Source organism: Staurois parvus, unplaced genomic scaffold (genome assembly GCF_062004578.1).
Source record: "Staurois parvus isolate SC_StPar_1 unplaced genomic scaffold, SC_StPar_1.0 ptg001762l, whole genome shotgun sequence".
Classification (NCBI taxonomy): domain Eukaryota; kingdom Metazoa; phylum Chordata; class Amphibia; order Anura; family Ranidae; genus Staurois; species Staurois parvus.
In genome coordinates, this window is record NW_028319558.1 from 137,810 (window position 1) to 156,013 (window position 18,204).

General features: G+C 40.0%; 1 protein-coding gene across 12 annotated transcripts in view; it reads right to left on the minus strand.

The window, feature by feature from the left end:
- PTPRF (protein tyrosine phosphatase receptor type F) overlaps window positions 1-18,204 on the minus strand; it is a 295,456-nt gene that overhangs the window by 60,288 nt on the left and 216,964 nt on the right. For 5 of the 12 annotated variants that reach the window (XM_089663758.1, XM_089663753.1, XM_089663755.1 and 2 more), the window contains 3 exons: window positions 17,724-18,029; window positions 12,206-12,399; window positions 3,192-3,218 (listed from right to left, as the gene is read on the minus strand). In XM_089663758.1, the coding sequence (XP_089519884.1) occupies window positions 3,192-3,218; window positions 12,206-12,399; window positions 17,724-18,029 (527 nt within the window). The remainder of the gene's footprint in view (window positions 1-3,191; window positions 3,219-12,205; window positions 12,400-17,723; window positions 18,030-18,204) is intronic. The other 7 variants (XM_089663759.1, XM_089663756.1, XM_089663754.1 and 4 more) reach the window with 3 other exon arrangements.

An 18,204-nucleotide genomic window follows, 5' to 3' on the forward strand; every position in this document is an offset into this window, starting at 1 on the left:
AATGTACGATATATATGTAAAGTGGTACCATTTGCTTGGAGTTTGGACGCTTTGTGGACATTTTTGTTACAATCCCCTTACCTTTCCTTTTCTTTGTGCAGATAACGGTGCTATGCAATGACTAGTACCAATGCACGGCTACTCATGCAGCTGGCACTTGGAGAACATGTGGGGCAGCACGGTGGATAAATGGTTAGCACTTCTGCCTGGCAGTAGTCGGGTCATTGGTTTGAATCCCAACCACGGCACCATTTGCCTGGATTTTGCATGTTCTCCCTGTGCCTGCATGGGTTTCCTCAGGTTTCCCCCCACACTCCAAATACATGCTGGGAGGTGAATTGGATCCTGTCTAAATTGGCCCTAATATGTGTATGTATGAATGTAAGGTAGGGACCTTAGATTGTACGCCCTTTGAGGGTGAATGTACAATATATATGTAAAGTGGCACCACTTGCCTGGAGTTTTCATGTTTTCCCTGTGCCTGGTTTCCCCCCACGCTCCAAAGACATGCTGGTAGGTGAATTGGCTCCTTTCTATATTGTCCCTAGTATGTGTATGTATGAATGTGAGTTAGGGACCTTAGATTGTACGCCCCCCTTGAGGGTTAGGGACCTTAGATTGTACACCCCTTGAGGGTTAGGGACCTTAGATTGTACGCCCCTTGAGGGTTAGGGACCTTAGATTGTACGCCCCTTGAGGGTTAGGGACCTTAGATTGTACGCCCCTTGAGGGTTAGAGACCTTAGATTGTACACCCCTTGAGGGTTAGGGACCTTAGATTGTACGCCCCTTGAGGGTTAGGGACCTTAGATTGTACGCCCCTTGAGGGTTAGGGACCTTAGATTGTACGCCCCTTGAGGGTTAGGGACCTTAGATTGTACGCCCCTTGAGGGTTAGGGACCTTAGATTGTACACCCCTTGGGACTGATGTGAATGTATAATATATATATAAAGCACTGCATAAATTGACAGTACTATATAAGTACCTGAAATTACTGTTCCTGTACAGTATTTATGCCTTTAAAGTGCACTTTCTAAAGAGTTTTGAACAGATAAAAGACTTATTTTTTTTACTTTTTTCTGACCTGAACGGATTAATTGGTTTTCAATGCATTCCTAAGGGAAACCGCGTTTCGGTTCACAAATTTTTCGTAATACGAATAGTCCCGCGGAACGAATTAACTTCGTAAACTGAGGTACGCCTGCGTATATATTTATTGAAATATATTTTGAAATATATTGAATACGGCCAAATATTGTAGCGTTTCAAATATAGGTCAATATATTTGGGAAGAATCTTTTAAAAATATATTTCAAATATATTTTTTTTCCATGTGGGTAGACGGTTTCGAATTTTGGCCGGTTCAGCAGGGACAGCGTCCCCCGCCAGGGGAACACAATGGCTCTACAGGAGGGATTCCCCCATCAGCACTGACTGCAAGAAGCAGAAAAAAAAGAAGACGAAAAAGAAAGAAAAACAGAAGGAAAAGAAGAAGAAGAAGTAGAAGAAGATGAAAAAGAAGAAGCAAAAGTAGAAGAAGAAAAAGAAGAAGTAGAAGAAGGAGTAGAAGAAGAAGTAAAAGAAGAAGAAGATGAAGAGGAAGAAGGAGAAGCAGAAAAAGAAAAAAAGAAGAAGAAAAAGAAGAAGAAAAAGAAGTAGAAGAAGAAGAAGAAAAAGAAGAAGAAAAGAAGTAGAAGAAGAAGAAAAAGAAGAAGTAGAAGAAGAAAAAGAAGTAGAAAAAGAAGAAGAAGTAGAAGAAGAAGAAGAAAAAGAAGTAGAAGAAGAAAAAGAAGTAGAAGAAGAAGTAGAAGAAGAAAAAGAAGTAGAAGAAGAAGAAGAAAAAGAAGTAGAAGAAGAAGTAGAAGAAGAAAAAGAAGTAGAAGAAGAAGAAGAAAAAGAAGAAGAAGAGGAAGAAGAAGTAAAAGAAGAAGAAGAAAAAGAAGATGAATAAAAAGAAGAGGGAGAAGAAGTAGAAAAAGAAGAGGTAGAAGAATAAGGAGAAAAAGAAGAAGAAGAAGAAAACGAAGAAGAAGAAGAGGAAGAAGTAGAAGTAAAAGAAGAGGAAGAAGTAAAAGAAGACAAATAAAAAGAAGAAGGAGAAGAAGGAGAAAAAGAAGAAGAAGTAGAAGAATAAGAAGAAAAAGGAGAAGAAGAAAAAGAAGAAGAAGAAAAGAAAAAGAAGAAGGAGAAGAAGAAGAAGAAGAAAAAGAAAAAAAAGAAGACGAATAAAAAGAAGTAGAAGAAGAAGAAGAAAAAGAAGACGAATAAAAAGAAGAAGAAATAGAAGAAGAAGTAAAAGAAGAAGTAAAAGAAGAAGAAGTAAAAAGAAGAAGAAAAAAAGAAGAAGACGAAGAAGAAAAAGAAGAGGAAGAAGAAGAAGAAGAAAAAGAAGACGAATAAAAAGAAGAAGAAGAAATAGAAGAAGTAAAAGCAGATGTAAAAGAAGAAGAAGTAAAAAGAAGAAAAAAAGAAGACGAAGAAGAAAAAGAAGAGGAAGAAGATGAAGAAGAAGAAAAAGAAGAAGACGAAGAGAAAGAAGAAGAAAAAGAATTCCAGTCCGCTATTATATTTGACATGAAAAAGTCTTGCGGTTGCAACAAGGTATCTATTTGTATCCGAATAAAAACATCTGTAACCGAAATGGATACAAATGGATACATTGTTGCAACTGCAAGACTTTTTCATGTCAAATATAATAGCGGAGTTCTCTGCAAGCTCTGGGGGAATCGAGCGATTATATTTCCTGCAACCACAGAAAGAAAATCGCTGCGTTTATTGCCGGCTTTAAATCTATGCAGTCCTGTGTAGTAAACATGTATGCACACCGACGGCACCAAGCAATGCTTTGAATCTGTGTGTGCTCCAACCTCAAGCTCGGTTTTCCCGATGTCACGTTACAGGACATCTGCAGCTTAAGGCCGAGTCACACAAATAAATCGCTCCTACTATTGCTTAGATTTTCTTTCAAAATGGACATGAAAGTACAAGAAGGATTGCTTGGACACATGATGCGGGTACATCGCTCTGTAATTTGTTTCTGCCCAAGCATGTTTTTCTACAGTGTGTAGATGTGATAAGAGCTCTTCAAATTTGAGGTCGGTAGGAGTCGGCTCTGTGACAGCCCCAGGCCCTCGGCCTTTACAACGAGAATCACGCAATCTGCCCACGGACGGCAAACAAGATGTACTCACGTATTCTGCAGATTCCTCGGGTCTCCACTGGGAGGGACAGAGAGAAGAGGGGTAAATGGGATATGCAGGAAAAGGGTTACAACAAGCAGGGGTGTACACTGGCTCTATGGGAAGGGCGACATGCTGGGGATAGATGGAAGATGTACACATGTAACAGAAGGACGGGTCGGGGGAATGTGAGGAATGGATGGATATATTAGCTCTGCAAAGGAGGGATGCATTGGAGGAATTTACAAAGACGGGTGCAGGTAAATCACATTTATTATCGGCAAAAACTCGATTGTTAATTCTCTGTTTAGCGGCTAGATTTGCATCTGCCTAAAGTCTGGTACACATGGGCCACATGTCTGCCGGTACACACGGGGCCGAATATCTGCCGGTACACATGGGACGAATATCTGCCGGTACACACGGGACGAATATCTCCCGGTACACACGGGCCGAATATCTGCCGGTACACACGGGCCAAATATCTGCCGGTACACACGGCCGAATATCTGCCGGTACACACGGGCCGAATATCTGCCGGTACACACGGGCCGAATATCTGCCGGTACACACGGGCCAAATATCTGCCGGTACACACGGGCCGAATATCTGCCGGTACACACGGGCCGAATATCTGCTGGTATACACGGGCCAAATATCTGCCGGTACACACGAGCCGAATATCTGCCGGTACACACGGGCCGAATATCTGCCGGTACACACGGGCCGAATATCTGCCGGTACACACGGGCCGAATATCTGCCGGTACACACGGGCCGAATATCTGCCGGTACACACGGGCCGAATATCTGCCGGTACACATGGGGGGAATATCTGCCGGTACACACGGGCCGAATATCTGCCGGTACACAGGGGCTGAATATCTGCCGGTACACACGGGCCGAGTATCTGCCGGTACACACGGGCCGAGTATCTGCCGGTACACAGAGGCCGAATATCTGCCGGTACACACGGGCCGAGTATCTGCCGGTACACACGGGCCGAATATCTGCCGGTACACACGGGCCGAGTATCTGCCGGTACACACGGGCCGAATATCTGACGGTACACACGGGCCGAATATCTGACGGTACACACGGGCCGAATATCTGCCAGTACGCACGGGCCGAATATCTGCCGGTACACAGGGGCCTAATATCTGCTGGTACACAGGGGCCGAATATCTACCGGTACGCACGGGCCGAATATCTGCTGGTACACAGGGGCCTAATATCTGCTGGTACACAGGGGCCGAATATCTGCCGGTACACAGGGGCCAAATATCTGTCGGTATCGGTCGGTGCAACAGAAAACATCCAACATTTGTCCCGTGTGTGTACAGCAGCCTGTCTGACAGAAGCCTGCCTAATTCCCGGCTTCTATCGAACGGGCATGCTGGAAAACCATCATCAAATAATAAAATATACATTAATTAAAAAAAACAAAATGTATCAAAAACCAAAATGTAATCTTAATAGTAAATATAAACTCATTTCAGAAAACAAATGAATAATCCAATATCATTTATCTGCTATTAATATATTTGTTATTAAGATTATATTTTGGTTTTTGATACACTTTTTTCACTTTTTTTTTAAAAATTATTTATTTTATTATTTAATGATGGTTTTTTTGTGATTATTGATTATTTGGTTAGAGCGCCAACTTTTTTCTATTTTTTTCACTTTTTACCTTGTTTGAGGGTGAGGATTTAGCTGCTCTTTTATTTAGATTTATTATATATTTTTGGTTTATTAGGTGTTTTTTAGTGGCGCTATCCATACCCTTTACTAATGCTGGAAAACCAGAAGCCAACCAGCATCCGAGCAGCAATCGCAGCCAACGGCTGTGCGCGCTGACCGGGGTGTTCTGGCAGGTGTGTGTACAGCAGCCTGTCTGACAGAAGCCTGTGTAATGTCCGACTTCTGTCAAATGGGCATGCTGGAAAACCATCATCAAATAATAAAATATACATTAAAAAGAAAAAAAAGTGTATCAAAAACCAACAAATGTAATCTTAATAACAAATATAAACTCATTTCAGCAAACAAATGAATAATCCAGTATCATTTATTTGCTATTAATATATATTATATTAATATATTATATATTAATATATTTGCTATTAAGATTACTGTATATTTTGGTTTTTGATACACTTTTCAACTTTTTTCTTTAATTAATGTATATTTTATTATTTGATGATGGTTTTTGGTGATTATTGATTATTTGGTTAGAGCGCTACCTTTTTTCTATATTTTGGTTTTTGATACACTTTTTTTTTTTTTTTTTTAATGTATGTTTTATTATTTGATGATTTTTTTTTGTGATTATTGATTATTTGGTTAGAGCACTATCTTTTTTTCTATTTTTTCACTTTTTACCTTGTTTAAGGGGTGAGGATTTAGCTGCTCTTTTATTTAATTTATTATATATTTTTAGTTTATTAGGTGGTTTTTAGTGGCGCTATCCATACCCTTTACTAATGCTGGAAAACCATCATCAAATAATAAAATATACATTAATTAAAAAACAAAAAGTGAAAAAAGTGTATCAAAAACCAAACTGTAATCATAATATAAAAAATAAAACTCATTTCAGCAAAGAAATGAATAAACCAATATCATTGGATTATTCATTTGTTTTCTGAAATGAGTTTATACTTGCTATTAAGATTATATTTTGGTTTTTGATTTAATTTTTTTTTCTTTTTTTAATGTATGTTTTATCATTTGATGATTTTTTTTTTTTTTGGTGATTATTGATTATTTGGTTAGAGCGCTATCTTTTTTCTATTTTTTCACTTTTTACCTTGTTTGAGGGGTGAGGTTTTAGCTGCTATTTTATTTAGATTTATTACATATTTTTGGTTTATTAGGTGGTTTTTAGTGGCGCTATCCATACCCTTTACTAATGCTGGAAAACCATCATCAAATAATAAAATATACATTAATTAAAAAACAAAAAGTGTATCGAAAACCAAAATTTCAGCAAACAAATGAATAATCCAATATCATTGGATTATTCATTTGTTTTCTGAAATGAGTTTATATTTGCGATTAAGATTATATTTTGGTTTTGATACACTTTTTGTTTTTTTTAATGTATGTTTTATTATTTGATGATTTTTTTTTGTGATTATTGATTATTTGGTTAGAGCGCCATCTTTTTTCTATTTTTTCACTTTTTACCTTGTTTGAGGGGTGAGGTTTTAGCTGCTCTTTTATTTAGATTTATTACATATTTTTGGTTTATTAGGTGGTTTTTAGTGGCGCTATCCATACCCTTTACTAATGCTGGAAAACCATCCTCAAATAATAAAATATACATTAATTAAAAAACAAAAAGTGTATCGAAAACCAAATTGTAATCATAATATAAAAAATAAACTCATTTCAGCAAACAAATGAATAATCCAATATCATTGGATTATTCATTTGTTTTCTGAAATGAGTTTATATTTGCTATTAAGATTATATTTTGGTTTTTGATACGTTTTTTTTTTGTTTTTTTTTAATGTATGTTTTATTATTTGATGATTTTTTTTTGTGATTATTGATTATTTGGTTAGAGCACTATCTTTTTTCTATTTTTTCACTTTTTACCTTGTTTAAGGGGTGAGGATTTAGCTGCTCTTTTATTTAATTTATTATATATTTTTAGTTTATTAGGTGTTTTATAGTGGCGCTATCCATACCCTTTACTAATGCTGGAAAACCATCATCAAATAATAAAATATACATTAATTAAAAAAGTGAAAAAAGTGTATCAAAAACCAAACTGTAATCATAATATAAAAAATAAACTAATTTCAGCAAACAAATGAATAATCCAATATCATTGGATTATTCATTTGTTTTCTGAAATGAGTTTATATTTGCTATTAAGATTATATTTTGGTTTTTGATATAATTTTTTTTTCTTTTTTTAATGTATGTTTTTTTTGTGATTATTGATTATTTGGTTAGAGCGCCATCTTTTTTCTATTTTTTCACTTTTTACCTTGTTTGAGGGGTGAGGTTTTAGCTGCTATTTTATTTAGATTTATTACATATTTTTGGTTTATTAGGTGGTTTTTAGTGGCGCTATCCATACCCTTTACTAATGCTGGAAAACCATCCTCAAATAATAAAATATACATTAATTAAAAAACAAAAAGTGTATCGAAAACCAAATTGTAATCATAATATAAAAAATAAACTAATTTCAGCAAACAAATGAATAATCCAATATCATTGGATTATTCATTTGTTTTCTGAAATGAGTTTATATTTGCTATTAAGATTATATTTTGGTTTTTGATACGTTTTTTTTTTGTTTTTTTTTAATGTATGTTTTATTATTTGATGATTTTTTTTTTGTGATTATTGATTATTTGGTTAGAGCGCCATCTTTTTTCTATTTTTTCACTTTTTACCTTGTTTGAGGGGTGAGGTTTTAGCTGCTATTTTATTTAGATTTATTATATATTTTTGGTTTATTAGGTGGTTTTTAGTGGCGCTATCCATACCCTTTACTAATGCTGGAAAACCATCCTCAAATAATAAAATATACATTAATTAAAAAACAAAAAGTGTATCAAAAACCAAATTGTAATCATAATATAAAAAATAAACTCATTTCAGCAAACAAATGAATAATCCAATATCATTGGATTATTCATTTGTTTTCTGAAATGAGTTTATATTTGCTATTAAGATTATATTTTGGTTTTTGATACGTTTTTTTTTTGTTTTTTTTTAATGTATGTTTTATTATTTGATGATTTTTTTTTGTGATTATTGATTATTTGGTTAGAGCACTATCTTTTTTCTATTTTTTCACTTTTTACCTTGTTTAAGGGGTGAGGATTTAGCTGCTCTTTTATTTAATTTATTATATATTTTTAGTTTATTAGGTGGTTTTTAGTGGCGCTATCCATACCCTTTACTAATGCTGGAAAACCATCATCAAATAATAAAATATACATTAATTAAAAAACAAAAAGTGAAAAAAGTGTATCAAAAACCAAACTGTAATCATAATATAAAAAATAAAACTCATTTCAGCAAAGAAATGAATAAACCAATATCATTGGATTATTCATTTGTTTTCTGAAATGAGTTTATACTTGCTATTAAGATTATATTTTGGTTTTTGATTTAATTTTTTTTTCTTTTTTTAATGTATGTTTTATCATTTGATGATTTTTTTTTTTTGGTGATTATTGATTATTTGGTTAGAGCGCCATCTTTTTTCTATTTTTTCACTTTTTACCTTGTTTGAGGGGTGAGGTTTTAGCTGCTATTTTATTTAGATTTATTACATATTTTTGGTTTATTAGGTGGTTTTTAGTGGCGCTATCCATACCCTTTACTAATGCTGGAAAACCATCATCAAATAATAAAATATACATTAATTAAAAAACAAAAAGTGTATCGAAAACCAAAATTTCAGCAAACAAATGAATAATCCAATATCATTGGATTATTCATTTGTTTTCTGAAATGAGTTTATATTTGCGATTAAGATTATATTTTGGTTTTGATACACTTTTTGTTTTTTTTAATGTATGTTTTATTATTTGATGATTTTTTTTTGTGATTATTGATTATTTGGTTAGAGCGCCATCTTTTTTCTATTTTTTCACTTTTTACCTTGTTTGAGGGGTGAGGTTTTAGCTGCTCTTTTATTTAGATTTATTACATATTTTTGGTTTATTAGGTGGTTTTTAGTGGCGCTATCCATACCCTTTACTAATGCTGGAAAACCATCCTCAAATAATAAAATATACATTAATTAAAAAACAAAAAGTGTATCGAAAACCAAATTGTAATCATAATATAAAAAATAAACTCATTTCAGCAAACAAATGAATAATCCAATATCATTGGATTATTCATTTGTTTTCTGAAATGAGTTTATATTTGCTATTAAGATTATATTTTGGTTTTTGATACGTTTTTTTTTTGTTTTTTTTTAATGTATGTTTTATTATTTGATGATTTTTTTTTGTGATTATTGATTATTTGGTTAGAGCACTATCTTTTTTCTATTTTTTCACTTTTTACCTTGTTTAAGGGGTGAGGATTTAGCTGCTCTTTTATTTAATTTATTATATATTTTTAGTTTATTAGGTGTTTTATAGTGTCGCTATCCATACCCTTTACTAATGCTGGAAAACCATCATCAAATAATAAAATATACATTAATTAAAAAAGTGAAAAAAGTGTATCAAAAACCAAACTGTAATCATAATATAAAAAATAAACTAATTTCAGCAAACAAATGAATAATCCAATATCATTGGATTATTCATTTGTTTTCTGAAATGAGTTTATATTTGCTATTAAGATTATATTTTGGTTTTTGATTTAATTTTTTTTTTCTTTTTTTAATGTATGTTTTATTATTTGATGATTTTTTTTTGTGATTATTGATTATTTGGTTAGAGCGCCATCTTTTTTCTATTTTTTCACTTTTTACCTTGTTTGAGGGGTGAGGTTTTAGCTGCTATTTTATTTAGATTTATTACATATTTTTGGTTTATTAGGTGGTTTTTAGTGGCGCTATCCATACCCTTTACTAATGCTGGAAAACCATCATCAAATAATAAAATATACATTAATTAAAAAACAAAAAGTGAAAAAAGTGTATCAAGAACCAAACTGTAATCATAATATAAAAAATAAACTCATTTCAGCAAACAAATTAATAAACCAATATCATTGGATTATTCATTTGTTTTCTGAAATTAGTTTATACTTGCTATTAAGATTATATTTTGGTTTTTGATACACTTTTTTTTTTTTTTTAATGTATGTTTTATTATTTGATGATGTTTTTTTTGTGATTATTGATTATTTGGTTAGAGCGCTATCTTTTTTCTATTTTTTCACTTTTTACCTTGTTTAAGGGTGAGGATTTAGCTGCTCTTTTATTTAGATTTATTATCTATTTTTGGTTTATTAGGTGGTTTTTAGTGGCGCTATCCATACCCTTTACTAATGCTGGAAAACCAGCAGCCAACCAGCATCTGAGCAGCGCTGCCAGAACACAATAGCTCAGCGGGGGAGATTGCTGTACTAACATCGAATAGTTTTTTTTTCGTTCGGCCCGCTGGGTTGAATGTAAACAATCTATCCTACCTGTGTGTACCAGGCTTAACATGGAACTTCACTCTCCCAATCAAAATTGACTATTTTGAATCCTTATGCTGCTACCATTAGTAAAAAGATAAGAAAGTATATCATATTTACTGGTTTTAAAATTTGATTTTACATTTCTTCAGTTACTTCCTGGTTTCTATGCCTAGGCAAATGATGTCATACATCCCAGGAGTCTTCAAGAGGGGAGGAGGGGTCTTCTCAGCTAAGCATACCCTCCTGCTTGCATGCCTGAGCTAAAGTGCAGATGGATTCCAGGAAGTAAATGCTTCATGAGCAGGGGCAGACTGACAACTCATGGGGCCCCCGGGCAATAGGGGATCATGGGGCCACTGTGTCCTTGCCCTAACTCAAAAAAGCCTATGAAAAAGGTACCAGGGGCATCTCATGGGGCCCCCTACTGACCCCGGGCAGTGCCTGAGTTTCCAAATGGTCAGTCCGCCCCTGTTCATGAATCATCTGCCCTTAGGAAAGATGGCCCTGGCCAGAAATGCTAGGAGGGTATTTTTCAAAGTGATCTCTCAGCAATATAAAGCATGGAGACATGGATGGATGGGTGGACTTGCTTTCAAGGTTTGTGGTTCTCAGATTCAGTTTAGTTCCACTTTAAAGATGACCTGTCATGACAGAAGCACGTAGGAGGCCACTGCTTAGCACCTCCTAAAAACAGCAGCTGATGTTAATGCTGATCCTCTGTCTTCAGCCCTTCCTGAGTCATTAAACAGCTAAAAAAGATCAGGGAATATCACTTCGCTTGCTGATTGCTTGCTCTGAGACAGTGACTCCAGACCTCAAAAACCCACCAACCGGTCATGTTTTCAAGTTTTCCCTCAATTTCCACCAGAGGTGATGTATCCCCAGAGCTGAGGGAAATCCTGAAAACATGGGAGTATTGAAGGACTAACAATGAGATCACTGCTTTAGAAAATGACCATGGAGAATGGAGAAAGAACAGGAGCACCCAGGGGCAGATTGACCATTCAGCACTGCCCGAGGGCCCAGGGTCAGTAGGGGGCCCCATGAGATGCCCCTAGTACCTCTCATAGGCTTTTTTGGGTGTGGTTTGAGTGTGGGCGAGGACACAGGGGCTCCATGATCCTCTATTGCCCGGGGGCCCCATGAGTTCTCAGTCCGCCCCTGGGAGCACCACATCGGAATGCCAAAGTCCAAAAGCGTTTATTCCAAGAAAGGGTTCCAGCGAACTCTGTATGTTTGGCCATTAGATTTTGAGGGCTTCAAAGTGCCCCCTTCATCAGGGCTTGATCTAAAGAGTAGAATTCAAAAGGATGGACGTCTACCATTGGTGGACTCTTAGAATGAAGAGGAAAATGAATGTAAGTATTATAAACAGCTATGCAGGCACACTCATCGGCATCATGGTTGCTGCCGATGACTGATGTTCCAGTGTGGCAATTCAACACTGCGGTGTGGCGCTCCTGTTCTTCATTCCTCCTTCAGTTTCTTGGACCTCTTCCTTTTATAGGAGATGCCAGTCCATTATCAAAAATACTGCACACCATCCTTTCCATGATGCGTTGGCTAAAGGAAAGCCACCTTAGTAATTTAGTGCTCTCCATCCCTCCAGTTGTTGGAATATGACCTGAAAAAGTCAATGGTCTGCCATGCGATGTGAACCAATCTGGTCAGCACTGAAGTTACTCTGCACCCTACTTGCACTATGCACCCCAGTGAAGACTCACAATTCACTGTCAGTCTTTGTAAATTCCCCCCACCAGATACTGCAGGACTCTCTTTAGCAGGTGTTACTCTAATCTTAGGATTAGTTTGGGGTGGGGGAGGTGGGAAGGTCACACCAGTGGAGATCCAATATGTCCAAAGCTTGAGCCAAAAACAACGCCAACAGTTTTCTCATCAACTCACCTGAGCCTCAGCCAGCATTACGTCCTTAATGATGGGGCTGCCACGAGGTTCTCCACCCTCAAGGCGGACGTAGGTCACTTGATAGCCACGGATCTGCCCGTTCTGCTTCGTGGGAAGTGGTGACTTCCAGGTAACACGGATGGATGTGGAATTGACAGAGTCCACCTCGACCTTCCTGGGAGGAGCGCTGGGCACTGCAGAGGGACAGGAAGGGAGGATTCAAAAACCCATACATTAGAAAACAGAATGAAGTCTGAAGAAAAGTGTGAAACAAAGGATTGACCACTTGCAGCAGTGAAGGAAAGCAGATCTCAGCAGTCTATGCTACAGAGAAAAGGTCAGGCTGTCCAGCACTTCTTGACGTGCACTATCAAGGGTTAGCATGATCCACGCATAATTTGGTATTTGACAGCGGTTGTGTGGCAGGCACTTGAATGCAAGGCACTCTGGGAATGAATGGGCGGCCAAATCACACATCATGCAAAAGACCTTGCCCCTTCCTATAATGAGCACCTAACTTCTTAATGAATTTCTCGCAGTGACAGGGTCTCCTGGTAGGCCATCCACTGATACTTACCCTCGCTGAGCTTCCCTTCTGCTGTCTTCATCTGCTGGTACCCTCAAAAAATACCCACTACTGCTCCGTATGGGAGAGGCATGTGACCATCACTCCCAGGATGCAGCGCCTGAGTGGCCAATCCCCAGGCCTAAACACTGTCACATGGGGACAGGAGGTCATTAGCCCTGTTAAGTATCAGTGGGTAGGAGGATATCCTGAATACGCAGAGCGACTCATATCTAAAACCAAAAGTTTTTTCATTCTGGATATTATAATAAATAGAAAAACCCCCATCAGTTTTTTTGCCATCTGTGTCTCATTTGAGGGATTTTCCTTCACTTCCTTTCCAGTAGACACAACAGAAAGTGAAAGGAAACCTCTCCACAGTGAGGGAATCCCACTCTTAGGCAGCTGTTACCAGAACAAGTGTCCCCGTTGGAAGATTTCCACTCTATTTTTTGGTGACAACTTAACATTTTGGATTTTTCATTCTCCTACAGTCAGTGCCAGGACAAGGTCATCTAGTGACCAGGGCGAAGATACCAAATGGTGGCCCCCATAACCCAAATGTATGAGCATTATGTGCCAGCAACATTCCCTCCCCCCAAAACATTGAGCACTAATCTCCACCCTTACCCCTAAGCAGAAATTCCCTGTGCAAGCCAAAATTCTCCCCAAACAAATCCCCTCTTCCAGTACAAATCCCCATCCCAGCAGAAATCCTCTTCCTCCCCAATTGCCCCTTCCTAGTACAAATCCTGCCCCTCAAATTTCCTCTCTGAGCATAAATGTTCTCTTCGCCTTCAAATCCTTTCCTTCCCATTTACCCCCTTCTAGCACAAATCCTCCCCCTCAAATTTCCTCTCTGAGCATAAATGTTCTCCTTGCCTTCAAATCCTTTCCTTCCCATTTACCCCCTTCTAGCACAAATCCTCCCCCTCAAATTTCCTCTTTGAGCATAAATGTTCTCCTCGCCTTCAAATCCTTTCCTACCCATTTACCCCCTTCTAGCACAAATCCTGCCCCTCAAATTTCCTATTTGAGCATAAATGTTCTCCTTGCCTTCAAATCCTTTCCTACCCATTTGCCCCCTTCTAGCACAAATCCTCCCCCTCAAATTTCCTCTCTGAGCATAAATGTTCCCCTCGCCTTCAAATCCTCTTCCTTCCCATTTACCCCCTTCTAGCACAAATCCCGCCCCTCAAATTTCCTCTCTGAGCATAAATGTTCTCCTCACCTTAAAATTCTCTTCCTTCCCATTTACCCCCTTCTAGCACAAATCCTCCCCCTCAAATTTCCTCTCTGAGCATAAATGTTCTCCTCGCCTTCAAATTCTCTTCCTTCCCATTTACCCCCTTCTAGCACAAATCCTGCCCCTCAAATTTCCTCTTTGAGCATAAATGTTCTCCTCGCCTTCAAATCCTTTCCTTCCTAATTGCCCCCTTCTAGCACAAATCCTGCCCCTGAATTTTCCTCTCTGAGCATAAATGTTCTCCTCGCCTTCAAATCCTCTTCCTTCCCATTTGCCCCCTTCTAGCACAAATCCTGCCACTGAAATTTCCTCTCTGAGCATAAATGTTCTCCTCCCATTCAAATCCCCCTCTCCCAGCACAACCCCCCAAATCCCTTCTCCTAACACTAATCCTCCGCACCAAATTTCCCCTCCTAGCACAAATCCCTCTTCCTAACACAAATCAACCCTCCTAATATAAATTCCCTCTCTAAATCACCCCTTTTAATACAACCCCCTGAATCCCCACCGTGTCCAGGGCAGCCGCCCCTCCTGCCCAACCCTTGTCCCTGTGACAATGGCCACCAGGACAAATAGAGAGTGCCTAAATCTCCCCAGCGTCAACACAGACAGCAAAAAACTGATAGAGGCTCTAATCCTTCCCCACTTCATCAAAAAACTAAAAAAAATTGTTCTGGCTTCAGATACACTATGACTTTATGACTGTTTTTAGTCAAGCTCCCTGTAAGTGGGACGCAGCAAGGAACCTGCAGTGAGTGTGTTTGTGAATACTTATCGGGGGTTCCCAGAGTGCCCAGAAAAGTGAGTAGGGCGTCTCGGTGTACTAGAATGCCTAGGTGAGAAACTGAAGCTGTGAGCCTTAAAGTGGTTGTAAACCCTTAAAAATACTCAATGATGTGACCGGCCTCAGGTGATACACAGAGATTAAACAAATCCTCCTACATAAGTTGTAGCTGTTTATCTGCAGTCTTCTCTTCTCTAAATTCGTTCAAATTGCTGAATTTTGTAAAGCCTGTCTAAGAGTTCAGAAAAATGGGGGCGAAGAGCTGAAATTTCACACTGCAGAGCTCAATGAGGAGAGTTCGGAGATCTGATTGGAGGGAAGAGACACCCCCCCCTCCACATAGCATACAGGAACAGAGCCGAGGCTGTCAATCTGCTGGAGGCCCCTCCCCTGTCACCATTTTTCTCTTGGTGTCAGTAAAACTCGTCAGAAGTGATTCATGCTGATAGCAGAGTTAGGAGGCAGCAGACAGAAATAACATTTCATGCTCTGGACTGAGACAAATACATACTATAAAGGGATATATCCTATGGAACTCCCTACCCCAATCTGTCCGGCTGTCTCCTAATCTATCCACCTTTAGACGATCCCTGAAAACCTCTCTCTTTAAAGAAGCCTATCCTGCTTCTACCTAATAAACCGCCATTTATTTCCTCCATCAGCTCACCCCCCCCCACAGCTATTACCTTTTGTATCACTCAACCCTTCCTCCTAGATTGTAAGCTCTAACGAGCCGGGCCCTCTCTTTCCTTTTGTACCAAATTGTATTGTAATTGTAATGTCTACTTTCATTTTGTACAGCTGTCAGGGTCCTGTCCCCGGCAGAAGTTCAGGAAGATCTGGCATTTCTGCCAGTACTCTGCATGGCCGCAGAAATACACATCAGCCTCAGTTTGGTGCCAGATGGCCTTTATAAGGAGGCTCATCACTTCCTCAAGTTGTTGGATGATCTCTAGATCCCCCTGCCCTGTTCCTGGTTCCTGTGATTCTGACCCGTGATTTCCTGTTACCGACTCGGCTTGCTCCTGGACCTGTCTACTCTGCCTTACCCCTGATCTGACCTCGGCCTAGCTTATGGATACTTTCTCTCGCGCTCCTCTGTGTATGACCTCGGCTATCCCATCTGACTACGTCTGCTCTGATTCCCACCTGGTACCTGACCTTGGCTTGAACCGACTACCCAGTAAACATCTAAATCCCGGGAAGGGCTTGCATACCACGCACAGGCGCCTCCTGTCTGCAGACCTATCTCCATGGACCAGCTGTGCTTCTGAGTGGATCACCAACCAGAACTCCTACAGGCGACCTGTGCAACTTTGGGCCAGACTCCCGCTGTCCCACTCTCAGGGGAGTCTGGAACCTAGCCACAAGGGAAGCCCTCTCTCCATTGGCCTCCATCACCAGGTACGTGATAGCCTGACTCCTGCTGTCCCACTCTCAGGGGAGTCCGGAACCTAGCCACAAGGGAAGCCTCTCTCCATTGGCCTCCATCACCAGGTACGTAATAGCCTGACTCCTGCTGTCCCACTCTCAGGGGAGTCCGGAACGTAGCCGCAAGGGAAGCCCTCTCTCTATTGGCCACGATCACCAGGTACGTGATAGCCTGACTCCTGCTGTCCCACTCTCAGGGGAGTCCGGAACCTAGCCACAAGGGAAGCCTCTCTCCATTGGCCTCCATCACCAGGTACGTAATAGCCTGACTCCTGCTGTCCCACTCTCAGGGGAGTCCGGAACGTAGCCGCAAGGGAAGCCCTCTCTCTATTGGCCACGATCACCAGGTACGTGATAGCCTGACTCCTGCTGTCCCACTCTCAGGGGAGTCCGGAACCTAGCCACAAGGGAAGCCCTCTCTCCATTGGCCTCCATCACCAGGTACGTAATAGCCTGACTCCTGCTGTCCCACTCTCAGGGGAGTCCGGAACGTAGCCGCAAGGGAAGCCCTCTCTCTATTGGCCACGATCACCAGGTACGTGATAGCCTGACTCCTGCTGTCCCACTCTCAGGGGAGTCCGGAACCTAGCCACAAGGGAAGCCCTCTCTCCATTGGCCTCCATCACCAGGTACGTAATAGCCTGACTCCTGCTGTCCCACTCTCAGGGGAGTCCGGAACGTAGCCGCAAGGGAAGCCCTCTCTCTATTGGCCACGATCACCAGGTACGTGATAGCCTGACTCCTGCTGTCCCACTCTCAGGGGAGTCCGGAACCTAGCCACAAGGGAAGCCTCTCTCCATTGGCCTCCATCACCAGGTATGTGATAACAGCGCTGCCCAAACTGTTGGCGCTATATAAATCCTGTATAATAATAATATGCTTTGTTCATATTCCATGTCTGAGGTTTACAACCACTTTAGGGTTTAATATGCAGTTCTTACTGGAGGGCACCAAAATATTAAATTTTTCGGACTTTGCCAACTTTTTAGAATTCTGTTTTTATCTTTTTTGGACATCCAATGAAAAAAGTAAAACCGTTTGGTCACAGGTAGCGATATTGATTGGTTTTAGTGTTAGACATTTTGCATGAGCAGTTGAAGGCTAAAATTGGAAAGTGATCGTCATGTCACCTCATTGGCCTCGATATAGTAAACGCCACTCAGACACGGCCAGTTTAACATACAAATCCAACAAAATGGAAAATGGACGTTGTTTGCTGGAAATCCACATTTTAGACACAAATGTCTGCCACACTGTTCTCAGATTTTGGCATTGGGGGTGTGTTCCGTTCTGCAGTCACATCGAGCAGTGTGGTAAGGACAGAGCAGATGGAAGGAGAAGGACCAAGAAGGACAGAGAGCTTTCAGGTGCACACAGAGTGCTTGGTGCCGCAACCCGGGAAAGTTGAGCGTAGTGAGATAAGAAGCAGGTGATAAGGTGAGAGAAGCTTGCCCGCTGTGCAGAGAGGTGAGAACACCTCCCGGACACTTACCATCCTCGTCCGTCCGCACAACAACCGGGGGGCTCTCAGGCCCGGCCCCCACGTCCGTGTGAGCTCTCACCCACACCCTGTACTCTGTCCACTTCTCCAGATCCTTGATCTCCCAGCTGGAGACGTCTGGCGGGATACTGTCCACAATGTGGCGGGACGTGTCCTCCCCGGTCACTGCCTGGTAGGCCAGCGAGTAACGGGTCAGAACTCCGTTGCGGCTAGATACCGGCGGAGCCACCCAACTTACCCGGATGGCGGTGGAGCTAAGACTGGTACACTCCACGTCCTGCGGCGGGGCGGACGGTGCTAAAGATGAAAAGAAAAGAAAAATGCAGGCAAAGGGAGGGAGATGAACACGGTGGATGCAACATGGCGAGGAGGCAAAATAAAATAAAATACATGACTGTTACACATACACTGCTCTGTACTCCCTTCAACAATTCCAAACAGGGGCAGCTGGATGGGAATTTGGGTGGGGAGA